This window comes from Mobula birostris, chromosome 5, assembly GCF_030028105.1.
Source record: "Mobula birostris isolate sMobBir1 chromosome 5, sMobBir1.hap1, whole genome shotgun sequence".
Classification (NCBI taxonomy): Eukaryota; Metazoa; Chordata; class Chondrichthyes; order Myliobatiformes; family Myliobatidae; genus Mobula; species Mobula birostris.
Window position 1 is genome coordinate 35,443,362 of NC_092374.1, and position 27,275 is coordinate 35,470,636.

At 40.3% G+C, this 27,275-nt stretch overlaps 1 protein-coding gene across 1 annotated transcript; it reads right to left on the reverse strand.

The window, feature by feature from the left end:
- Positions 1 to 606: 606 nt before the first annotated feature.
- Positions 607 to 21,871, reverse strand: crhbp (corticotropin releasing hormone binding protein). Its single transcript, XM_072257147.1, has 7 exons — positions 21,787 to 21,871; positions 20,788 to 20,878; positions 17,998 to 18,155; positions 14,980 to 15,190; positions 9,200 to 9,342; positions 6,301 to 6,418; positions 607 to 1,086 (listed from the first exon to the last, which is right to left on the reverse strand). The coding sequence occupies exons 1-7, from the start codon at positions 21,865 to 21,867 to the stop codon at positions 908 to 910; spliced, it is 981 nt and encodes a 326-aa protein (XP_072113248.1). The 5' UTR covers positions 21,868 to 21,871; the 3' UTR covers positions 607 to 907.
- Between the last annotated feature and the right edge of the window lie 5,404 nt (positions 21,872 to 27,275).

The following is a 27,275-nucleotide window of genomic DNA, read 5'->3' on the forward strand; positions in this document are numbered from 1 at the left end:
CAGCCTATCATGATGGACGTCAAAAGCTTTATGAAAGTCCACTGCCCTCATCCCATCAATCATTTTCATCACCTCCACCAAAAAAACCTCTATCAGGTGTATAAGACCTAATCATAACTTCCCAACTTTTATACTCAGCACCCTGACTGATGGAAGCAAGTATGCCAAATGGCCTAATTCTGCTCCTTTGTCTCGTGTCTTATGACTTGTGTCCCTGTGACACACTGAACAGTTTGTTTAAGACTAATGATATCTCCAAATAGGAATGCTGAATCGATGTATCAGTGATGAACTCTCTTTTGGTTTTCGCAATCAATGAATTGTAAACCTGCTTCACTTTTTAAATTTTCAGATGTGGCTGTTATTTGACTACTTCTTGTTTTTTTTTAAAGTTATTGGCTGATACCGTGTCTTTGAACACAATTTAAAACGGACATTTCTTCCACCATTCACCATATTACTGAGGTTCCACTGACTGCAGTAAACAGACTGCCGGGGCGCAGGAACCCGCAACCCCATTTCTATTCTCTGGAGCACACAGAAGGGAATGAAAACATTGCTGTTCATTATCTTTATTTGCAGTGTTTAAATACCTCACAGTGCTGATAGTCTGGCATGACAGAATCAATTCGACAACAATATGCATTACTTTTTAATTAAATAATGCCTTAGCAAGCAACAAACTATTTTCTCCACCTATTGAACTTGTGGCTGCTGATCCAGCTGGACCTTTGCTTCCTAATTGGCTGGAAAAAACAGCAGGAACCACAACAAATTTCATCAATTAATCAGAAAGATAAAGTAGCAGCTACCTGGCAAAGTTATAATAAATTAAAGTGGGAGCAGACGTCCCCAACAAATCCCATCATGTGATTTTGACAGATGAGCTGCAGTTTTAATCCTTTAATCAGAGAGTAGGTGGAGTCTGCACAGTAGCAGGTGAGCAGAAATCCTCAACCCCATTTTCACTCTGCTTCTCCAAATCCTGCTGCCCCAGCTGCTTGTACTCGAATGTCAGGCGGTTTGTATGCTGGCCGCTGGACACAATACGTACCACAGTGTGGTCACAGCCGACCTTCATTTGTACTGGAGAGAAAGAGCATTCAGTGCAATAGAAAAAGACCCTGAGCTGGTATTTCAAAAGAATAGAAGCACAGAGGCATTTGAAACAATAATAGAGCAGGCCAAACAATAAATTCAGTTTTAATAATCTAAACACCGCAATGATGTGGTGCTGTATCGTTGTGGTAGTAATTCACTCAATGTTTTATAAACAGTTTCCTCCACTCTCCCATCAGATTCCTCAATGGACAATGAACCAACCCATGAACACTATCTCAATATTTTTGCTCTCTTTTTGCACTAATTTAATTTTTATATATATTTCTTTGTCATTTATAGTATTTTATTTATTGCACTATATTGTTGCTGCAAAACAGCAAATTTAATGACATACATCAGTGATATTAAACCTAATTCTGATTTTGATTCTGAATTTACTGCTGGTTCCTTCAATACAGTAGTGCTCGTCCATTGCACTCACTTGTGAAGCTTGGGAGATTTTACTTGAGTACAGCGGGAACCTTTCGTGCTGGATAAGTCACCTGGATCAGGTGGTCTACAGCCCAGGGTTCTGAAAGACATGGCTGAAGAGATTGTGGAGGTATTAGTAATGATCTTTCAAGAATCACTGGAAGGCTAGAAAATTGTAAGTGTCATTCCACTCTTCAAGAAGGGAGAGAGGCAGAAGAATGGAATATATCAGCCAGTTATTCTGACTTAGTGGTTGGGAAGATGTTGGAGTCAGTTGTTAAGGATGTGGTTTCGGGGTACTGGGAGGCAGATAAGATAGGCTGTTGTCAGCATAGTTTCTTCAAGGGAAAATCTTGCTTGACAAATTTGTTGGAATTCTTTGAAGAAATAACAAGCAGGATAGACAAAGGAGAATCGGTGGATGTTGTGTACTTGGATTTTCAGAAGGCTTTTGACAAGGTGCTGCACATGAGGTTGGTTATTGAGTTAAGAGCCCATGGTATTACAGGAAAGATACTAGCATTGATAATTGGCTGATTGACAGGAGGCAAACAATGGGAATAAAAGGAGCCTTTTTGGTTGGCTGCTGGTGATTAGTAGTGTCCCACAGCAGTATGTGTTGGGACCACTTCTTTTGCATTATATGTCAATGATTTGATGACAGAATTGATGGCTTTGTGGCCAAGTTTGCAGATGATACAAAGATAGGTGCAGGGGCAGGTAGTTTTGAGGAAGTAGGGAGGCTACAGAAGGACTTAGAGAGATTAGGAGAATGGGCAAAGAAGAGGCAGATGGAATGCAATGTCGGGAAATGTATGGTCATGCACTTAGTAGAAGAAACTAAAGGGCAGATTATTTTCTAAATGGAGAGAAAATTCAAAAATCTGAGGTGCAAAGAGACTTGGGAGTCCTCATGCAGGATTTCCCAAGGTTAATTTGCAGGTTGAGTCAGTGGTGAGGAAGTCAAATGTGATGTTAGCATTCATTTTGAGAGGCCAAAATATAAAAACAAGGATGTAATGTTAAGCGCTAGTGAGGCCTCACTTGGAGTATCGTGAGCAGTTTCGGGTGCCTTACCTAAGAAAGGATGTGCTGACATTGGACAGGGTTCAAAGGAGGTTTACGAAAATTATTCTGGGATTGAAAGGCTTGTTGTATGAAGAGTGTTTGACGACTCTGTGCCTCGATCCGGTGGAATGCAGAAGAATGAGAGTGACCTCATTGAAATCTATCGAATGTTGAAAGGCCTCAGCAGAGTGGATGGGGAGAGAATATTTCCTATGGTGGGGGAGTCTAAGACCAGACAACATAGCCTCAGATTAGGAGGGTACCCTTTTAGAACAGAGATGAGAAGGAATTTCATTAGCCAGAGAGTAGAGAATCTGTGAAATTTGTTATCACATGTGGCGGTGGAGGCCGTGTCAATGGGTATATTTAAGGCAGAGGTTTATAGGTTCTTGATTGGTCAGGGCATGATGTGATATGGGGAGAAGGCAAGAGATTGGGGCTGAGTGAGAAAATGGATCAGCCATGATGAAATGGTAGCGCGTACTCAGTGGGCCAAACAGTCTAATTTTGATCTTACATCTTATGGTCTTACTAAAATGGACACTTTGAGTCAAGACTCTTCTTTTAGATCCAGACCAACTGAGTTTTTGCAGCATATTGATGGTTGCTCAGGTTTCAATATCTGCAGCCATTGTGTCTGCCTTTTGTGCTGACCAGCTTGAAGTTACTAGTATTTGAAAGAACTATCTAGTTAATTACACTCCCCTACTCTTTCCAGGCAGTCTTGCAAACCCTTTTTTCTTTAAAATGGGTGTACATCTAAATCCCAGGGGATAAAACATTTCTAGAATTAGTGCAAGAAACCACTTTCACACTGACATATGCATACAAAAAAAATCAGATTTTAATTAAAATTATTGAACAGCATGTAAAGAGTCAAATTATTTACTCTCTTTCTCTTTATGTTTTATTCTGTTTTTATTTTATTAAAATTATCTTACTAATCAATCTCCATCAGGGCTAGACATGTGAACTACACGCGACCCTGCAAATGTCTTTTACACATGGGTTAGTAGAAAGGAAATCTAGACAAATGATTTGGAGATATGAAATAAAAAACCTGCCAAGACAGATGGAAATTTTAAATTAATTAAATAATCTGGAATTTTTTAAAAACTGCTAACAGAAGTGGTGATCATGAAGCCAACAATTTGTGGTGAAAATCCACTTGGTTTGCTAAGGTCAAAGGCCAGCCTATATTGTGGCATTGTGGATATTGCAATTTCTGCAATTTTTCAAACCTTTATCACAATGGACCAGATGGTTGACTTGTTCTTACTTTCCTGGTCCTTTCCTCGATATCCACTATTCCCAGGGTGATTGGCCTCCTCCTTTCCCTCTCCTAGTGCTCGTCATCTACCCAACCAATCCCAGATCCCAGATCACTGTTTCTGGGAAACTCCCTGTGAACCAAACCAATCACATCCTTGCACTGTAGCAGCGAATTGTGAGGCACCAAGAAATGTGAACTGAACAAGGAGAATAACTGTGAAGGTAAAGAATTCCATTGATGCCACGGATAATGTGATTTTAATTTTTTTTAAAGTAAAGAATTGCGTATAGCATAGAACTGTATATAGTGACTTGCCAGCTATGCCGCTCCCCACCTTCTTATTCTGGTTTCTTCCTGCTTCCTTTCCAGTCCTGATGAAGAGTCTCAGTCCAAAATGTTGGCAGGTTATTTCTCTCGGTGGGTGCTGCCAGACCTGCTGAGTTCCTCCAGCATTTTGTGTTGCTCTGTACTTAGTGTAAGTTATTTCCCTCAGAAATTAATGTGATGCCTTTTGCAAGTTACTGCAGATAAAAAATGTAAATACTATTTTGCCTGTGTCTTGTCCACAACTTGGCTGTAAAAATTTTTGTCATGTATCCCACAATTGGATAGAGCCTTATTATCGTTCCTTGTATAACTTATTTTTGTTTACAGCACAGTAACAGGCTCTTCTGACGCAGTATGTCCATGCCACCCAATTACACCCGCGTGACTAATTAACCTACTGCTCCGTACAATCTTTTTTGGAATGTATGAGGAAACTGGAACACCCAGAAGAAACTCACGTGGTCATGTGAGGAACGTACAAACTGCTTACAGAAGGTAGTGGGAATGGGACCCAGATTGCTGGTGCTGTAAAGCGATGTGCTAATCACTATGTACCGTAATAGAACAACCAATACTTGGCTGGATGAGTGAAACTCCAACAGTACTTGACACCATACAAGAAAAAGCAGTCTGCCTTTTGGTTGGCTGCTGGTGATTAGTAGTGTCCCACAGCAGTATGTGTTGGGACCACCAGTACACAATAGATACATGGCAACAATGCATTAGGGGTTCTTGTGAAACCCATGATTTCAAGGCAGGTGAAAACTACAAGTCTCCCTCCAGTTCACGTGCCATCTGACATCCAAATACATCATTCTTTTTGGTGTTACTGAGCTAAAATCCTGGAACCCCCTGACCAACACTCAATGGGAGCACTATGAATACAAGAACAGCAACAAGTCAAGAAAATGCTTATCACTGATCACTCCTGGACAATTACAGATGAGAACTGAAAGCCAGTTACAACACTATGAAGTTAAGATGAAAGAGATCTTCAGATTGTTAAATTGGATTTTTTTTTCTTTTTTTGAGAGAGTTCTTGGAGAGTTGATAAACATTTCCCAGTGGTATTCCTGATTATGAGTTAGCAAACTAGGGCAACTAACACAAGATTTTGGCTGGGAACGTTTTATCTGTGCTTTATATTCCTGCATGTTTCCAACGACAACAATGCCACATAGAACCTGATAGCTACTCTTTAAACATGTCTTATTGTCTGTGAAGTGCTTTTAGTTATGAATATGGTATGTACCTTCTTTTCATTTGTTAACTGTGGTGATATGTGGTGGCCATAATCTATAAGTATACTTGTTTTTTTTCTAAGCTGACAGGTGATGCCAACTTAAAGATAAACTACTGGAAGAACTCAGAAGGTCAAGCAGTGTTGTGGAGGCAAAGAAATCGTCAACATTTCAGATTAAGACCTTGTATCAGAACTGGAATTGTAGAAGAAAGAAGGTTAGTATATAGAAGTGAGAGGAGCTGGCATGTAATAGGTAGAACTAAGCGAGGGGAGGGAGGACATTGGGCAGAAGGAGGTGTGTGTGTGTGTGTTCGTTTCAACCACATGAGGAGGGATGATGGACAGATAGTAAATGGAGGGGGGTGGTAGGAGGCTAGGAAAGGTGAACCTAGGAAAGTGTGGATTAGACAGAGGGGAAGGATGATAATTAAATTAACTAGGGAAGGGGTTATGATTGCTAGGATAAACTCAACAGGCCAAATAGCCGCCTTCTATATTGTAATGAAATATTGAAAAAATGGAAAAATAATGATGATTATATAACATTTCACAGGATAGATATAGTTCTTTCTTTTAAAGTTATATTATATCATATATTGGATGTAATGTTGAAAGAAGGAGCTATCTAATTAGTCACATATCCTTGCTTTGTAATTAGTCACTGTAGCTCTGCAAAGTTCTAATAAATATCCTGAAAATTTAGCAATGGTAATTCTTACAGTTCATCACTACTGAATTTAAACCATAACGTACAGAGAAAAAATAGACTGTTCTATAAAAGGAATCTTGCAAGATATATCTTTAAAACTCCTAGAGCCTTCAGTGAATTGTTGAATTGATGGTTGACCTCCCTCACCTGATCCACTGAATGAATAGCAAATTTCAGCCACTGGGTACATCCTGCTGGTGTCTAATGTATTTCCTCCCAAAATCTGCACAAAATCAGTTGTTCCGCCACAGCTCCTAACCGGAGTCTATTGGAAAAACACAGGGAAGTCTATTAAGGTTCTTTTACGTATGTAATAGAGGATATCACCAAAGGGCAACACAGAACAAAATACTATACCCAGGAGTTATGTGTCACAGAAAATATTGGGCAAGTCAGTCTGACTTAACTGGAAATATGCATGCCAGCTGAAATATTTTGGTTAATATTTACATCTTTTTGCTTTTAGAAACAGGTCAGCTCCTTCAGGTGAGGCTGTTATACATTATATAAGTGAAGCCTCACATTAAAGTTCATGGGATATAACTCGGAAACAAGTTCCAAATGTCAAATCTGTCAGGGGATTTGTGATGTTTCTGCAAGAGGTTTATGTTCAATTTTCTGAACATTGAGGTGTGACCCCTCTGGGAATAAGGAATGAATCTTCACATCTCCACTTTCTGTGTCAAAAGAGCTGTCACTACTCTTCCAGTCATTCTGTGCAGCTTATATAAAAGTGAAACCACTTTTCAGTTTGCAGCGTCACAAACTGTGAAGTGTAATTCAGACATCAAATTGCTTGGATTCGATTTATCAAAGTGCCGCGTCCAGCTCCAGGGGCTTATGTTACACTGCTTGGACATCTCACCAGCTGAGGTATGATTCAAGGATGAAATTTAAAATGATTTTGTCTCTTACCAGCATTAAATGCTGGTAAGTTTTAAGCATGCATGTAGACTCACATGAGCAGAAATCCATTTTCACTGGGAGCGAGCAACACCACGTCTAATACTGTAGTTTCTTGTCATTTTCAGCTGCTGTCTTCAGTTTGAACTTAAGCTGAGTCTTAGCATGCATGAGAAGAGAAGGCTTACTATACAACATCTACGTCTCAGAATCAGAATTGGGTTTAGGTTACTGGCATATATTGTGAAATTTGTTTTGTTGTGTTGCCGCCATAAAAACCTTAACATCAGCATGACCAGATAATTGACTGTGGACTTTAGGAAGGGGGATGTCAGGAAAACACACAACAGCAACACACACAAAATGCTGGAGCAACTCAGTGGGGTTTTGGTCTGAAACGTCGACTGTACTCTTTTTCCATAGATGCTGTCTGGCCTGCTGAGTTCCTCCAGCAGTTTGTGTATGTTGCTCAGATTTCCAGCATCTGCAGATTTTCTCTTGTTTGTGATTTGACAACACACGACAGCCCTCAGTGATGTGTCTGTGGTGGAAAGAGATGTGCAGCTTCAAGTCCCTGGGCATCATTTACATCTGCAGGATTATGTAATGCAAAGTGCAATTAATCCCATGAAACTTGATAGGAATGTACCTGTGTTAATCTTGAACTGAATTAATATATTACAGATTTATTTCAACAACTACTTCCAATATATGGTAATTACAGTTCAGTAAGTTATAATCTTCTCTTGATCACACACAGGAATTTACTAAGTACTCTTCAATTTGGTTTTGTTTTTCACAGGGTTGACTTTTTTTTCAGTACAAGCTCAGAAATGAGCCGTTTTTTTTAACTTAGTAACAGGATCCCTGAGACATTCACAGTGTAGAACAGGCTCACCAGGATGTTGTCTGGATTGGAGGGCATTCATTATTAGGAGCGATAGGACAGACTTGGATTATTTTCTCTGAAGAGTTGGAGGCTGAGAGATAACCCGACAAATGTATATAAAAGTTTGGGAAGCGTAGATAATGTAGACAGTCAAAGTCTTTTTCCCAGGGTGGAAACGTTAAACAGAGTATTTTTAAGCTTAATGGAAATTTGTGAGGCAAGTTTTTTTTAAACATAGACAGTGGTACATGCTGGAATATGCAACAGGGGATAGGTAGAGGCAAATACAATAATAATGTTTAAGAAGCATTTAGACAGACATGTGGACAGAGAGGGAATAGAAGTAGAAGGACCATATGTCAATAGATGGGATTAGTTTAGAAAGAAAACAATGATTGAAAAACAGTATGCCAAAGTGCTTTTTTAGTTATTAGAATTGAAAGAAAATTACTTTAACATTGATGGAGAACAAAGGTATGATGGATAAAACAGGCCAAGTTTGCTTGCTATAAATAAATTCAAAATTCTGAATCAGTCGCACAGATATGCAATACATGTTTAGGCTTGTAAGCCACTAATATCAAGATTAGAGATGTGCCACACATTGATCACCTTTTGTGTCCGTCAGGATGAGCAGTTACAGTTTAAAGACAAGTCCTGCCACATCGAGCAGGGTCTATGCTTTGCAGAACCAAGATTCAAATAACTTAAATTTGCAGCCCTTGTCTGACATGTGCTAGTTTCAACCTGTTATTCTGATCAGGGAAAACAGATTTACAGTCTGCTGCTTTTGTCTACCCCTCAGCTTTTTCATAAATCTGCTTTAGTAATTAAAGTATACTGAGCTGCAGGAATCATTAAGTTTCAGGGGCTTATTTTCATAATACTTAAATTATAACAGTTATATAAATAATAATTATTATTTTATTACAATTAGCAGCTTATTTTAATTTAAAAAACAACCTGTGGTAACTTCTCATGTGTTAATATGAGATAATGGCTGAACTGAAGTTCAAAGTACGAGTATATGTCAACACGTACTACCCAAGATTTCTTTTCTTGCAGGTATTCACAGGAGAACAAAGAAATACAATAGAATCAATAAAAAATGCACAAGAAAAGACAAACAAAAACAATGTGCAGGTGAAGACAAACTGCAAATACAAAAAAATTAATAATAATAAAAATAAATAAGGAAATAATACTGAGAACATGAGTTGTAGATTCCTGCAGTGTTTTGTGTATAATATTTACCTGTAGATCATTAAAGTCTCCGAGAGTCATTTCCAGGATCTTGACTACTGTTGGGTAAATGATTGAAAAGCTGCAGTTTCGTTTCTGATGAGGAATGACCATTGTGAATCTTCCATCGGGTGTCTGGGAAATCACATTGCAAGCTTTGGACATAAATAAGTGACATTTCACAGTTAGAATAACTAAAATGCTCCGCTTCAAACTCAGAAAATTGAGGGCTCTGGTTCTAATCCAGAGACTAAAGCACAAAAAGGTGTAGGCTGCCACTCCAGTGTAGCACTGTGGAGGATCAGAGATGCCTTCCCTTGAAACATTAAAATAAAGTTCCACCTGCTTTCTAAGATGCACTTACAGGAACTCATGACACTATTACAAAGAAAAGCAGGCAAGTTAGATTCTGTGTCTTAAATATGTTTTCCTTTATTCGGTGTTACTACAACAGATTATTTCCACTGGGACTCGCTTTGCACAAATTGGTGTCACATTACTACATTACCCACAGTGAAATTTAATCCATGCTCAATGAATAATCTGGGATATTCTCAGGCTGTCAAGAATGCTATGTGAATACAAGTCTTACTTATATTTCAAGTGCCTGATACTTTATCTATCACTTTATTTTTCTGGGGGTTCTTGTGTATTTTCTGCTTGTTTTGATCTTAATAAATTTATTAAATGATAATTTTATTGATTTTCTTCATTTTTCAAGAAGTACCTGTGGGTTAGCTCATGAACAAATGATAGATCTAGTGGTGATGCATTGCCCGATGTACTTGTTGTCACCTGTGCTGTAGTACTGCTGGATGTCAGGGATGGCTGCTCACCACAGCAGCCCAGCATTGCTACCACAAATCTATAAAAGCTATTGATTACAAAGTCTGGAGGGGAAATAGAAAATGCTAAAATATTCTAGATTTATTAACTTGAAGGTCTACAGAATGAAATTCTACTTCTTAAAAAGAAGCCTATCAAACTTAATTAAGCAATTCACATAATCATTAATAGATCAATAGATTAGAATAGCAAGTGAATGCCCTGCAGCACTGAAGATGTCTCCCTATACTACAGGAGGATAAAATGTAGGTATGGGCTCTTAAATAAAAACCTAAATTCATTCCAATCAAATGTCTGCTCAATGAAAGCAAAATGTGTGAAGCATTAAATGTAACTGACTTTCATGTTCAAACAAAGTACATGTGCTTTATACCTATTGTCACACCATTAAAACCAGATTATTCTTTCCTCATGAATATTAGATTTTCAAAATATCCATAAAACAAACTACTCAAATAATTTTCCTTGGATTTTATCAAAATTGTACATATGTTCTAACTATATTGCAATCTTAAAGTGATAAATATCTTGTTAATTGTTGTGTTCTGTATACCGTATAAGACCTGTCAAACTTGTGTGAGTACAGAATATTTTCCGGGAAATGAATTCAGCGTTCTTTGTCGCTTCTATATGATGAGATTCTCATAATAGATTTAGTCAGCTTTAAACATAAATGAGGAATGGAAGTATAAGGCTTTGGGGGCATGAAATTGTACTGATTGCTAGCTGTTTTAACACAAGTAGATGGTTGATAACTGCAAGGATTTACGTGGTTAATTTACATGCATTCATTTTATTAGCTTTAAGACTTGACTTTCTGGTCACAATAGGCAGAGTTAAGCATTGATCTTTCCCAAATCGAAGATCATCATGACGTGTACTCAAATCATGCAGAATTTTCAAATTCAGACTTGGACTGGGATCAGGCAGCCAAAGCTAGAAACCTAAGGATTAAAAGAACTTGGGTTGTGAGAATTAAATATTCAGAAATTGTAGTAAACTGCCACTGATCAAGCCTTCCTGGACAGTCAGCTAACAGGTGGTATCAGTTTTGATTCACTTTCTTTGTCAGGCACTGCCTTCACTGGAGCTTGGAGTGCACAGTGGTATATTTTTGAACTGGACCTTAATAAGGCACTGCTCGTGGCCAGTTGACCTATTGATAGATTGCGCTGTTTAAACCCCAAAAATGGAACGCTGCTTTCTACATTGCTCTTTCCAGCTTGGATTTATATTGCGCTTATTAGAAGAAAATAAAGTAGCTGGCAAAGTCACGCAACATCCAAAAATACTATCCACCCAATGAACATTTTCGTCACTTTCACAAGTTTGGAAGCTTTGCTGTCAATCCACACAGACAATCATCAAATGGCTACAGCCCAGAATTCTGCCATTTGGCCAGATGAAACCATGACGGCTTCATGGAAGAGTGATCTGCCCAGATGAGCAAGTTACATGATACAGCACCCCTCACAAAGCAGCATTCCCTCAAAGTAGTATTGTGCCACTATTTCAACATAGATTTTGACACTCAGGTATATTCAATCAATTTTACTTGGATTTAATTGAGAATGAGTAAATGGCACAACCTAGGCAATGACTAATATGGAAGAAACAAATGAGGGATGTGATCAAATACAAACCTTATTAACAGGTCTTACAATCTATCTGAATATTTTCTGGATTTGCTTTAAGATATCAAAATTTAACAATTTTACTGCAAAATATTCTTTGTGAAAGACTGGATTAATTACATCCCCGTGAACAAATTTCCAAATTTAATCTGTATAAAAGTCATGTTTGTCACCAGAGCCTAATGGATTTGGAATGATCAATCCTTACATGCACATGTATTTTCACAGCTCTCTCTGGCTGCCTGCACTACTAATGTTAATCAAATAACTCCATTCAATTGATTTATGGCATATGACTATAATCTGGTTGCTACAATTTTTCATTGTGATGCGCCATGTTTGCTCAATGACAGAAAGCCATCCCTCATTTTTTACGTTTTCCTTTTTATGCATGAAATATTCACAAAAGGCTATTCTATTGTATTTTGATGTCTGTAATATCACAGCATATTTTCACAGATTATACTGTTATAAATACAAATCAGTTTTAGAGATCTGGGGGGTAAGCACTATGGTGTGGTGCAGGGATGGTCCTGAACTATCACAATGGGGGCAATAGAAGTCTTTGGATTTGTTGGTGGACTCATTGTCAGTTACTATTTCAGGTTTATGTCTTTGGGTAAGACATGAACCTTCTAAGGCATTGAATTTTTTAAGCTTTTTGCCACCTCCATTAACTCATCTGATTGTTTTGGAATTTGATTAATGTAATTTCTATTGCTGTTTCACTTCCAGATATTTTCTCCCTTGGATATTGATAGGTGACTGGATTGTTCACATGATCCATATTCTAATTTGCTCTTCAAGTTTGTCAAAATGTGGATGACAATCTGCCTAAAGGTAAGATATCTCTGTCAGCACCCCTTCATCACCAGCCACAATAAGCCTTCAAACACCCTCACCTCCTCAGTCTACCCCACTCCTGCTTCCATTTTCAATTGGTGTATTGGCAAATTTGATGATGTTGATGCTAATGATGATGATGACAATGATGACGGTGGTGATGATTATGATAATGACAGTGAAGATATATCAATTGATGAAATTCAGAGGAAAGTATTTAAAAGCTGTGAAGAGAAAGAAGTTGAGTATGTGCAGTCTTCCGGTGGATGTCAATGACTGATAGACAATCTTTATCAGGAATCTGTCTTATGACACTCTGGAATATTCACTGGGAGAGCTATTGGATCAGTTTGGAGATCCAAGATACTTTAAAAGTTCACTCTTGGGTAAGTGCTCATTGCTGGTGATGCTAACACTCATTGACAAACCATAGCTGCCCTTCAGCTATTGATGGTAGGCTGCCTTCCTGAACTATAGTAGGGAATGAGTTCCTCATTGCTGCCTGTTAGGAACTCCATGATCCTAATAAGAAACAGAACAGAATGGCTACATTTAAGAATGTATGTGGTGTGGAAGATAAATTAGAGTCAATAGTTTTTCCATGTACCATCTGTAGTTGCTCTAGATACGAGTACTCAGGATGTAGACAAAACAGCTTTTGGTAAAGCATGGCAATGCATCCGACATGTAGTTCACACTAGAGTTATTATAGCACAGTGACAGAGGAGCACAGATTAAGAGTGTACCTCGTAACAAATCCAATGCAAGATTTAAATTTTATACCTCCTTAAAATTATTGGCATGCACAGCACTCTCAGTGACTAATTCTCTACTTGACCTGAAGGGTAAGAAGTAAAACTAATTAATTTTCAGCTACTGGTCTATTTTATTTAATCTAGAGATACAGCATGGAACAGGGCCTTCCAGCCCAATGAGCTGCACCACCCCGCAACCCACCGATTTAATCCCAGCCTAATCACAGGACAACTAACCCACTAACTGGCATGTCTTTGGACTGTGGGAGGAAACTGGAGCACCTGGAGGAAACTCATGTGCTTAAAGAAAGGATGTACAAACTTCTTAAGGAGGACGCCGGAACTGAACTCTGATGCCCCAAGCTGTAATGGGGTTGTGTACTGAAGTAATGGTTTTCTTTTTAAACTGTACTTGAGGTACCACTGATAAAAGCAGCCTTTACTGACTTTAAGATAAGCAGCTCCCTGGGTCATTTCAGAATGTAGCTAATGATCAATGTGTTTGATTTGAGGATCCTATATGGACCAAAAAGAAAGGTGGAATGGAGAGCTACTTTCTTCTTTCCTAAAGTATGGACGTGTTTTAGTCATACAGCCATAAGAGTATTACAGCACAGAAACAGGCCCTTCCGCTCATTTAGTCCTGCACCTTCTCATCCAGGTACCTATACAAATTTCTCTCAAATGTTCAAATTGAACCCGCATTCACTACTTCTGCTGGCAGCCTCTTCCACACTTTCACCACCTTCTGAGTGAGCAAGTCCCCACTCATGTTCCCCTTAAACAATTCACTTTTCACCCTTAACCCATGACCTCTAGTTCTAGCCTCAGCCAAAGTCTGTTCGCATGTACCCTATCTATGCCCATCATAATTTTGAATACTTCTATCAAATCTCCTTTCATTCTCCTATGCTCCAGAGAATAATGTTCTAACCTGTTCAACCTTTTCTTATAACTCAGAACCTCAAGTTCTGGCAAGATCCTTCTAAATTTTCTTTGCAATTTTAACTTTTTGAAATATATTTCATTAGTTGCCACAGTGGAATTTCAGCTCATGTTTTCCATTAGTCTTATTCTTGAATACTAATTCAGAAATTTCACAATAATATTCCTATTAAAAATATCACCCAGCACTCCAATTCTCATGTTGTGAAAATATCAGGTGAGGTAGAGATGCTCTCCTCCCCCATCACCATCACACATAGACACTGTTATAGAGTACTTGATATCTAAGATCGAAGATTGCATGCTACAATTGCCACAAGAGGACGCAGGTTTAAGGTGCTGGGGAGTAGGTACAGAGGAGATGTCAGGGGTAAGTTTTTCCACTCAGAGAGCGGAAAGTGCGTGGAATGGGCTGCCGGCAACAGTGGTGGAGCCGGATACGATAGGGACCTTTAAGAGACTTTTGGGTAGGTACATGGAGCTTAGGCTATGGGGAAGTCTAGTAATTTCTAAGGTAAGGACATGTTCGGCAGAACTTTGTGGACCAAAGGGCCTGTATTGTGCTGTAGGTTTTCTATGTTTCTTAATAAGACATTATGATGAAGCCTGAAGGTGAGAAGGCTGAAACACAGCATGATGATCCCTCAGGAGGCAACAATGAAAAATTTATGACATAACTTTGAATTTAATGCCCCCAAGACACTTTGGTAATATACCACCCACTTCTCTTTTTCAAACAAAATTATTTAATATGCAAGCATATACTTACGGAAGGGATTGATTAATTTCTGTATTGTAAAAGAAAACCCATTTCCAGGCCTGTGAACTCTAAAGAGGATCATTGCTGCATTTTGAGAAGACCTGATTGTTGTCTTGAAGTTGCTGCCAGAACAAAAATCAACATAGCGCTCTGACATGGGGAGAGTGTGGTCCATTATGCTCGGAAACATTTCCCCCTTCATTATCCAGCCATCAAAGACCTATGCATCAACAGAATATGATTTTAGAAGGATACAAGAAGAATGGTTCTATTGTGGACTAGTTCAGTTGTGTAATGTAAGGAAATATCAAGAAGAAAATCTAATAATAGGAAAAGTCAAAATTAATTAAAAAGTTAGTAATTCTTTACTTCCAGCATTTTCTTTGTACAACCAAAAATGTTAAATAATGCAAAGTTTGCCCATACATGTAATTATTAACCTGATCTATTTATAATGATCCAATGTAAGACTGTCGAATTGCAATGTAAAGTGCACTTATTTGATAACCAGTCACGTCCCATTCCTATTCTAAATCCTCCTCTCTTTTTCACTGATTATTAGAGTGTTGGAGGGAAAGATAAACAGAGGGAAGCAGAGAGACAGAGAGACAGGCAGACAGAGAGGGGTGGAGGGAGAATGAGAAAGAGAGGATGATAGAGAGAAGGTGCTCAATTCAAATTATGTTGCCTTTTGTCTGTCAGCTTGATTCAGTATCCATTTTTTTCTGGTCACTGTGTTTCCATTTGTCCTCTTGTTTGAACTGCACTTTTCAAATCTGCAATTTCCACCAAGAAGAATGCATAGGTCAAATATGCACAAGGCAACACTGCCACCTCCAATTTTCTTTTCAATTTCACTCTGCTTTAGGCATATATAACCAAAGCTTTATTACTCCTCTGTCAGAACCTTGCCTACCTATCTGCCAATTAAAGACCAACAAGCTGAAACATTAACTGTTTCTCTACATGGCCTTTAGCAATGCAGGAGATAATAACATTCAGGTTAAATTAGTACTAAGTAAGCCTTCTGATCATGATGTACATGCAGCAGCCACTTTATTGGGTAGTTCTGTACCTAATGTAGTGGCCACTGAGCCTATGTTCATGGTCTTCTGCTGCTGTAGCCCATCCTCTTCAAGGCTGATGTGTTTTCAGATATGCTCTTTTGCATGCCGCTGTTGTAACATGTGGTTATTTGAATTACTGTCACCTTCCTGTCAGCTGGAGCCAGTCTGGCCATTGTCCTCACGTCTCTCTCCTTAACAAGTCATTTTTGCTCACAGAACTGGCACTCACTGGGCGTTTTTTTCTGTTTTTTGCACCCCTCACTGTAAACTCTATGAACTGTTGTGTGTGCAAATCACAAGAGATCAGCAGTTTCTGAGATGCTGAAAACCCTCCATTCAGCACTAACAATCAATCCACACTCAAAGTCACTTAGATCACATTTCTTCCCCATTCTGATATTTGGTCTAAACATCAACTGAACCTCTTGACCATGTCTGCGTGCTTTTATGCATTGAGTTGCTGTCACATGATTGGCTGATTAGATATTTGCTTTAATGAGTGTGTGTGTGGCCTCCATCAGTCGTGGTCGACCATGGGTACTGAGCCTCTGGTAGTCACTGGGAGTAGCTTCTCCAGGGCGCAAGCCGGGGCAGAGTTGATATGGAGATCCGTCTGTTGCCCATGCAGTGGGACCCCCCTCTCCATGCTGATGACAGGTCCAAGGCAACGACGAAAGTCGATACAGTCTGGTGCCAGCAGCATCACAGGAGTTGCCATGCCGGTGCTGGGTACAGCAGTCAGCCGCCTTCCGGACTCCGACTCCGGATTTTCCCTCGGGGTTTACTCCCAAAGCCTTTCCCGTGAGCGGGTATAGCCGCAAGACAGCGAAGGTTTGAAATCGGAGTTTTCCCTCTCCTAGGTGAACTACCATCCGTGGTTAATGAGCCCCATCTGCCCGGAGCAACTGGTTTTAAGGTGCCAGTGGCCCGCCTTTGCCCCTTCTCCTGTCAGTGGGAACAGCTCCGCTGGGCATAAGAACTGTGCCACACATGAAGGCCAGGAGTTGGACTTGGTAGTCAGAGGCTGTTTGAGACGCACGCCATGGAGAGCATTTGTTTATCAGTGAGAGCTCATCCCCACTACCACCCTTCGGCTATGACTACCTTTGGAGTCATAATGAGGAGGTGTACCTAATAAAGTGGCCACTGAGCGTACATCAGAAACTATTGGTACAAAGCTGGATGTCCAATGGGTTATTTATCTGCAGTAAAAGTAAATATGCAATGTGTGTGGAGATCATGAGCAGCAGAGAATTAAGGAAAGAATGAGATAGATGTGAGTTTCATATAGATTCCCACTAGGGGAAAACCACTGAGTGTAATTTTAGCCTAACTATTAAATGGAAATAAGTACACTAGGCTGGATGCTCATGGTCTGATTTCCGATTTTCATTTTGATTGAAGTTATAATGTAGCACATTTTGGTGAAATATAAAAAGGGCATTTCACCTACAGTAAGTGTTCCTGATTGCTACTAACAAGTTAAGCTGGAGTTGTGCCTAATGAGTTAGGAATATGTGTTAGCCCACAATGGCATTAAGAAAATGATAAGGACTTCATAGGAAAAGAAGTTTAGATTCTGCAGGTAGAAATGCAGATGTTCTTTTCAGCATTGCATGTATTATTACAAAGTCTCTCTACAAAAGGTAATTACTATTCTGTTTTAGCATGGAGCAGAACTTTGAAAGAAAATGTTATAAAGGGGAAAATAAGTAATAACAAGTAGTAAACAATTCCTGGAGGCAAGTTTAACAATGGAAGAATTGTGAGATTGCCCTTTGGATGAGAAAGAAAATGAAGCAAAGAATTTCAATTGATGAGAAAAAAATTATCAAACATATAAAATGGATGTACTAATCACATTAGGTTTTCTTGGATAAAGAATCTAGTGACACATGTTTGAAGCAATGGTAGTCATAAAGGAATAATTGTTATAAATAGTAAGCTTATTTGTCCTTACCTTAAGGAAATCTCCACCTTGACAATCTATGTTGACATTATTGTACTCCAAGGAGATAACTTCATCAGGATTGCCGATGAAGAAGGTGGCACAGTTGAGCTGTGGTCTATCTGCCCTGAATGAGAACTGACCGTCTACACTCAACATGTCAACACAGTCTGTAGACAGAAGGAATTACATACAGTTATCTGATTTATCGAGTGGGAGGGGCTACTACTAAATTGCCAAAATTAAATGAAAGAGATTCCAAACTGGAATGCCTTAAATTGAAAACTGTAAAACATTTATTTCATGTTATCAGAATAATTGTGCTAATTTGAACAAGCTTCTGCTTATTTGATTTTGATGAATTGATGAATAAGCTATGTTGTTGAAGAAAGAGGTTATAGAACACAGATAATAAGAATCTAAGAAATAAATGCAGGTACATGCTAGTCAACATTCTGTGTCTGTTAAAAATATTAGTTTAAATCTTTTTTTCATTTTCTTATTTCCTAATGCAATTTCTGTTGTCACAGTCTGTAAAGAATCCATATTAACTTTCACTAATCGCTTCTATTTTACATATTGATATAATCTCTTGCAGTGGGCATTGTTTGTTTCCATTGGCCCATTACCTTACCATTTCATAAGAACATAAAAATAGGAGTAGATCAACTGGCCTGTTGAGCTTGCTCCACCATTCAACAAGACCATGGTTGATCTGGCCATCGACCCAGTTCCACCTCTCTGCATTTCCCTATAACCTTCAATTTCCCTGCTACTGTATGCAACAATCTATCTGTGCCTTAGATATATTTAATGAGGTGGCCTCTGCTGCTTCCCTAGGTAGAGAATTCCATAGATTCATTACTTTCTGGGAAAAGCAGCTTCTCCACATCTTCATCTTAAATCTATTCCACAAAATCTTGAGGCTATGTTCCTAATTTTAGTCTCACTTACCAGTGAAAATAACTTTCCTGCCTTTATCTTATCTATCCTCTTCATAGTTTTATATGTTTCTATAAGATCCTCTCTCATTCTTCTGAATTCCTGCAAGTATAATTCCAGGTAACTCAATCTCGCCTCATAGGTTAACCGGCCCTCATCACCAGAAACAACCTAGTAAATCTCTGCACTGCTTCCAAAGCCAGTATGTCTTTCCTTTAGCAAGAAATTATCAATGCATTGATCCTTCTTGCTGAGTTCCAAAATGTTGCTGTAATCAGGTTTACATTTTCTTCTATGTTTCCAACCATTCCTTTTGCTCTTTTAACCCATTGATAGTTTTACTGCACTGTCCCAATCTGCCATAACCAGCTTCTGCTTCATGGCTTCTGAGTTTGTTTCCTTTTAAGACTGGTTTCAGATTGGACAAAATTATTATTAATCTTTGCATACAATTCTTATATAAAAGAGGTGGTCATGGTAGAAAAGTGCCAAGTAATAGAAAAGTAGTGAAAAGTTGTTTCATGGACTTGGAAGAAAATGTGTGGTGGGGTTCCCAGTGGTTAGTACGAGGGCCACTGCCCTTCTTAGTGCAATTAAATTATTTGGACTTGGCTCGACAGTACAAAATGATCAAATTTCCAGATGACTCAAAACTTCGAATTGGAGCAAACAGTCGGGAGAATCGTATTAGAAATCAAGACAGGTGATGGAATAAGCAGATAGATGCTGGATAAAATTTAATCTAAAGAAATAGGAAGGGTTACATGTCAGTAGGATGAATGAGAAGGAGCAAGGCAAACTAGAGGACAGTTCTCAAAGTTGAACAAGAACAGAAGGGATTATCAGTAAATCAGCATCGCTCTTTGATTGGGGCAAGGTAGCTTGAGAAAGTGCTTAAAATATCATACTGAATCCTGGACCTTATGGGGGCCTTGAGTACATAGCAAGGAAGTCATGTTGGACTATGACACACACTCAAGAAATATCTAGATGGGCACTTGATGGACATAGACGGGTTCGAGCAAATGCTGCTAAACGGGATTTCTGCAGATGCGTACTGGGTAGTTGGCAAGGACAAAGCGGACCAAACAGCCTTTTTTTTTTGATATATTTTGTTTGTGATTCTTGACCCTAACAGTAAGACGGTGCAACCAATGGAGGGGAGGGTGGGGGCATCTCTAGTGCAGCACGACCAATCCAGTTTTAACTCTGAAGCTGCCAGGCAATAGCGTACGGATCTTCGGCCGGACCATTATTCTGTGCCCTGAACACTTCTCGTCAATCTGGCTCCCATCTTCGGTGTACTTTTCTCCCGAGGGTATTTCCAATTATCTCCCAAAATCTCCTCCTCCCGGCTTTAAAAAAAAACCCTCAGAGATTCAACATTCATAATATTTTGCTAGGTTTCAATGTGAAGAAAGCCCGGGTGACGGGCAAGCGCCGTATGTTTAAATGAGGTTAAAATAAAAGGACATGTTTACAGGGTCCGTGGCTGTGCTGGACCTGAAAACAAGCGAAAATAAAATTACCCTTCCATTTAAAAAAATAGGACGCATTTTGGGCGGGTAATCTAAATAATTGCCTAACCCGAATCAAAGAGCGAGCATCGGAGCATCTCTCTGACACGGTGGGAACTTGAAAACGTGCAGCGTTATTATCGGTTTTAGGTTTGTACACGGTAAGTAGTTGCCAGAGCGGCAATCCGTGCTGAACACCGCCAGTGTCGGTGTGTGGATTGCCGCTTCGACTCGGCGCGCGTTTCTTCAATCTGCACAACCGGCTCGGTTTGAGCCGAGCAGTGTGCGTGAATCCTGTACAGCCACCAATCGCTAACTCACTCACCCATCCCGAGATACTTACTAAGCCTTCGATTGTAAACGTATCCTTGAGAAAGTGATCGCTTCATCTCCGAATTTAGAAGCCCAAGCGGGTTATCGTTCATGTCGTTGTTCTTTAAAACATTGGAGATTATGTTAAACGTTAAACACTTGAGAAATTTTTGAAAAGACTTTCTTTGTGAACTGCGCTAGACTTATTAATAACTATTTTAGAAACGAACATAATGTTCCGTTAACGGTCTCTCTCCTACTTCTGCACAATAAATTTCTTCCTTCAAAATAACCCGAGTTAACATCAAAGTGCTTTTTTCTTCAGAAACTTCCTTCCAAACGCATCAAACCAGACTTTAACAAATAAACAAAATTTAATGTATTTAGTACTTGCCGCCGCAAGATTAAACCGTGATGCACACAAAATGCTGGAGAAACTCAATACGTCGGGCAGCATCTATGGAGAAGAATAAAGAGCCTACGTTTTGGGGCGAGACCTTTCATCAAAACGGTTAGATTGGATCAGTAGTCTTTTCCCCTGTGGTCTCTCTGAATGATTTCTAAATAGATGTCAACCTCTCCGAAGCGGTTAGCTTTATTTGTAGTAGGAGTTTGTTTTCAAACCTGTTTTCTGGATGCGCCGGCACACTGAGGAGAAACAGCTTGTGGTCTATTGAACATGATGGCTGATGGGGAAAGGTAACAAAAAAAGGTGAAATGTTTTCTGAGTAAGGTTTCACCTAGCAGTAAGAAAGCTCCAAAGAAGCAAGCGTCTCCACGTGGAAAAAAAATCAAAAGACAATGCTGGGTTAAAGAGCTTGCTAAATTATGAGAATTAGTGCATCAATTGTCAATACAAAATAAATAATCCGATTTATTTCAATGTGGAATGAAAAACAAAGCAGCTATCAAAATCACTGATTGAGAAAAATCACGGATATAAAGGAAAGACTAAAAGAGACAAATGTGTGTGTGTGGATGGACAGAGGAGTCCCTGTCTCCCAGACACTGACTGATGGTAGTGTCCCACCTCTATGTATCTGCCTTGTCCCTGGAGAATCGCCGTCCATAGCAGCGCGAAGTGCAACGGAACCTTCAAGCCAGAAGACATCTTTCTTTCTGTCTCCGTGTGTTAGCGGCTGGCAGTCAGTGACGAGTACGAGAGAATGTGGTCTCAGCCCCTTCTTTTATAGCGTGCTCAATGCTGCCTGTAACGCACGTCGTGGGTAGAAGTCGCTGATAACAATCTAGTCACCAGACTCCTCTGTCTGTTTTCAAGTTACGTGAATGTGACGGTAGCAGGACACGGGCTCACATTGTCAATAAGACAAAAATATCAAGCCAGATGTTCACTGGAGATACGAAGCGATAAACCCAGCCATGCGCTTCCAGCGTTGTGTCCTGAAACCATTCTAGGTTGACAAAAACAACCCAAAGCTCACCTTTAGGAGTAACTAGAAATATTGCACTTTATAACTTCTAGCACGTCCCTGAGCTTTATAACTTTAGTTTGAAAAGAATCTTGCTAAACTTTTACTTTTATTTGGACATTTAAATTAAGATTAGAGATAAGACCATAAGACATGCAGGATCAGAGTTAGGCCATTTGGCCTATCGGGTCTGCTCCGCCATTCAATCATGGCTGATGAACTATCCCTCTCATCCCATTCTCCTGCCTTCTCCCCGTAACCTTTGAAACCCTGACTAATCAAGAAACTATCAAACTCCACTTTAAGTATACCCAATGACTTGGCCTCCACACCGGTCTATGGAAATGAATTCCACAGATTCACCACCCTCTAAGTGCAGTCTGATTAATGCTAACAATGCATTTGCCTTCCTTACCACTAACTCTACCTGCAAGTCAACCTTTGGGGAATTCCACAAAAGGACTCTCATCTCTCTTTACACCTCACATTTTTGAATTTTCTCCCTGTTTAGAAAATTGACTATGCCTTTATTCCTTCTACCAAAGTGCATGGCTGTACAGCCTCTACACTTTATTCCAACTGCCACTTCTTTGCCTATTCACCCAATCTGTCTTCCTGCAGACTACCTGCTTCCTCAACACTATCTTCTGCTCCATCTATCTCCATATCATCTGCAAACTTGTCCACAAAGCCATCAATTTCATCATCCAAATCATTGACATATAATATGAAAAGAAGCAGTCCCAACAACAACTCCAGTGGGTCACCACTAGTCATGGGCAACCAACCAGAAAAGCCTCCTTTTGTTACAATGGGGCATTCCCAAGTGCAGGACACAGACACGGGGGTAGCATTAACAAATGTATTTTATTAATAGTTGCCAGGAAGGCCGGAGAGCAAGGATTAGATGCTTACATGGACGTAAACATTGGACAACAAACTGGAGGAACCTGGACTTGGACTTGGCTGTGGAGCCTGGATTTGGACGTGAAGCCTGGACTCCTTTATTCCCACTCTTAGCCTCCTGGCAGTCGGCCAATCTTCTATGCATGCTTGTATCTTTCCTTTAATATCATGTGCTTTTATCTTGTTAAGAAGCCTCATGTGTGGCACCTTGTCCAATGTCGTCTGAAAATCCAAGTTAGTTACGTGCACTGAATCTCCTTTGTCTATATTGCCTGTTATTTCCTCAAAGAATTCCAACAGATTTGTCCAGTAAGATTTCCCCTTTAGGAAACCATGTTGTCCATTTTATCATGTGTCTCCAAGTACCCTGAAACCTCATTCTTAATAATAGACTCCAACATATTCCCAACCAAGCTAATTGGCCTATAATTTCCTTTCTCCTACCTCCCTCCCTTGTGAAAGAGTGGAGCGACATTTGCAATTTACTGGTCCTCCAGAACCATTCTAGAATCTAATGATTCTTGAAAGATCATTACTAATGCCTCCACAATCTCTTTAGCTACCTTGTTCAGAACCCTAGGATGTAGTCTATCTGGCCCCAGCAATTTATCTACCTTCAGACCTTACAGCTTCTCAAGCACCTTCTCCTTAGAAATAGCAACTACACTCATTTCTGCCCCCTGACACTACAGGATTTCTGGCGTACTGTTCCTGTCTTCCATAATGAAGACTGACACAAAATACTTATTAAATTCATCCACCATTTCTTTGTCCACCCTTTACTACCTCTCCCGTGTCATTTTCCAGTGATCCGATATCCACTCCTGTCTTTCTTTTACTTTATATATTTGAAGAAACTTTAGGTATCCTCTTTTATTGTCATATGCAATAAATGCAAGACACTGACACTGAAGTACTGGGAACTGGACTGGACTAGAGTTAGGGATGGGACTGGACACAGACTTGGGCTAGGACTTTGGTTAGGAAGTGGGACCGGGACAAGGAACTGGGAACTAGGAGCCTGGGCTTGGACTCCGAGCCAAAGACTGGACAAGGACCCAGAACCTGGGTCTTGACTTGGGCTTGGACCCCGGAAGTAGGCGAGGACATGATGTGGCTACGTGACTGGACGCAAGCTTGGGTTCTTCGAGGCTTGGGTCAGCTAGACTCCTTCTTAGAGCACAGGGCTGGGACCCTTCCTAGGATGCAGGGCCGGGACTGTTCCTAGGATGCAGGGCTGGGATGACTGTCGAGGTAAACCGCCGAGGAAACTGTCAGGGATTCAGATGGAGAGGGGAAGGGAAGTCCAGCCTCAGGGTAATGGCAAAGATGGCCTGGCTTACCCAGTGGAGGCAAGGACAGGAAGGGACAGATCCAACCACAGGGTAATGGCAAGGACAGCCTGACTTACCACACAGAGGCAAGGATGGGAAGGGACAGGTCAAACCGCAGAGTAACGGCAAAGACGGCCTGACTTACCCCATGGAGGCTAGAACAGGAAGGGAGCTCAATCCAGGGTTGCTCCTAGTCTCGGGGCAGCCAGCAACCTTTGCTAGCCACAGAAACAGCTGAATCCATATCCAGCTCAGAGTGCCTGACAGCCACCCAGCTAGCCCTGGAAATGGCCAAATCCATACCACAATGACTGCTCTGACAAGAGACAAAAAGGCTCCATGAAGCTGTGGTCCTCCAACCAGGCCTAGAGATCATGAATGGCTGCTCTAGCCTTCCACCAGCAAGTCGCTCCAAGGGGATACTGACCAGATGAACCAGCACCCACACTTGATCCCAGGGCCACTTATATTCCCAGCCCCAAGACGAGCATCAGGTGTCTATGATTGAGCCCAGCTGAAACAAGGGACAGCCAGAAGACCCAGAGTACGAAGTCCATGGACCGGACCATGACGCTTTTACTATTGGCTAGCTTACCTTCATATTTCATGTTTTCTTTCATTATGGCTTTTTAGTTGCCTTCTGTTGTTTTTTAAATGCTTTCCAATCCTTCCATCCCCAAATAATTTTTATACTGTCTTTGACTTCCCTTGTTAGCCACAATTACATCATCCTCCCTTTAGAAAACTTCTTCATCTTTGGGACGTATCTATCTTCTGAATTGCCCCCAGAAACTCCAGCCATTGCTGTTCTGCCATCATCCCTGCTAGTGTCCCTTTCCAATCAACTTTGGCCAGTTCCTCTCTCATGCCTCTGAAATATCCTTTGCTCTATTGTAATACTGATACATCTGACATTAGCTTCTCCCTCTTTACTTGCAGGGTGAATTCTATCACATTATGATCATTCTCTCCTAAAGGTTATTTTACCTTAAGTTCCCTTATCAAATCTGGTTTATTTTATAGCACCCAATCCAGAATTGCCTTTCCCTTGTTGGGCTCATCCACAAATTGCAAATTCTACAAATTCCCTCCCTTGGGATCCAGTGTCAACCTGATTTTCTCAATCTACCTGAACATTGAAATCCTCCATGACTATCATAACATTCCCCATTTAGAAGATTTCAGCTTTTTCAGGGTAGACATACCTCAAAGGGAGTTTGCTGTGGAGCAGCAGATCATAAATACAAGGGATTACAGCATCTGCAGGATCTCTTGTGTTTACCATACATAAAGTGGAGAGGGAGAACTGGATAGGCTGGAGGGCAAAGGAGAGGGAACGATGTAGGTAGTGAGAGTTTGTGATGAATAATGGTGGTAAAAGTAAAGAAACAAAGAAAGAGGTGCAGGTTCAGAAAACGTACTAAAGAAAGCAGGATAGCTGAAATACAAAGGGTAGAAATGGTGATCACCTGAAATTACTGGACATAATGTTGAAAGCAAAGATCTCCACTGTACCTGATTGGAATATTAGGTGCTGTTACATATGTTTAAGTTGAGCTTCATTGGAATCGTGGACAGGTTCAGATTTAGATAGGACAGATAATTAAAGTAATGGGTGACTGGAATGTCATGTCAGACTGAAGAGAGTCTGCAAAGCCTTTGGCTGGTTTACATTAGGCAGCCTTTGTGTAGAGGGGATGTTTCTGCTCCAGGTGGAAAGAATGTTTCCACTCTAGGTGGTGGCAAGAGAGAAAGTGAAATACCAACTGTTTGTCCCTTCTTATTTCATGGGAAGGAGATTTAAGTAGAGATTTAAAAGGAACCAACTGCACCTCAATGGAACAGTTCTTTCGGGAAAGGTTAAGAGAGCTGAAGGTATACCTGTGTTGCAATGACGCCAGCGGTATCAGATATGACAGACATTCAATTAATATTCAACACAAAAAAATTCTGCAGATGCTGAAATCTACAGCAACACACACAGAATGGAAATGAATGAATAGTTGATGGTTTGGGCTGAAATCCCTCTTCAGGACTGGAAAGGAAGGGGGAATATGCCAGAATAAAAAGGTGACGGAAGGGAAGGAAGATAGGTGGAAAGTGATAAGTGAAGGCAGGTGGGTGGGAAAGGTAAAGGGCTGTAGAGGAAGGAATCTGATAGAAGAGGAGAGTGAACCACGTGAGAAAGGAAAGAAGGAAGGGCACCAAGGGGAGGTGATAGGCAGGTGAGAAGAGGTAAAAGGCCAGAGTGGAGAATAGCAGGGGGAGAGGTGTTTTTTTACCGGAAGGAGTGATCGATTTTTATGCTATCAGGTTGGAGGTTACCCAAGTGGAATATGAGGTGTTCCTTCTCCACCCCGAGAGTGGCCTCATCATCGCAGAAGAGGAGTCCATGGACTGACATGTTGGAACAGGAATGTGGATAGGAATTAACGTGGTTGGCCTCTGGGAAATTTTACTTTCAGCAGATGGAGCACAGGTGCTCAACAAAGCAGTCCCCCAATTTGCAACAGGTCTCATTAATGTAGAGGAGGCTGCATTGGGAAACCCAGATACAATAGATGTCTCCAACATATTTGACCTTTCATCGGGTGGTCGGTTATCACAGGAGGATCTCTATCCCTATTAAAGCAGTGGGAAGATGGGATGGGTGCGGATGTTTGGGAAATGGAGGAGATACAGTTGAGGAAGGGAAACCTCATTATCCCACGGCTATCTTGAATATACCTCATCCCACCCTATCTCCTGTACAAATGTTATTTCCTTTTCTTAGTACCTTCATATCCTCCATATCTGTTCCCAGGATGTGGCCTTCTCAAGACCTCAGAGATGTCCACCTTCTTCAGAGA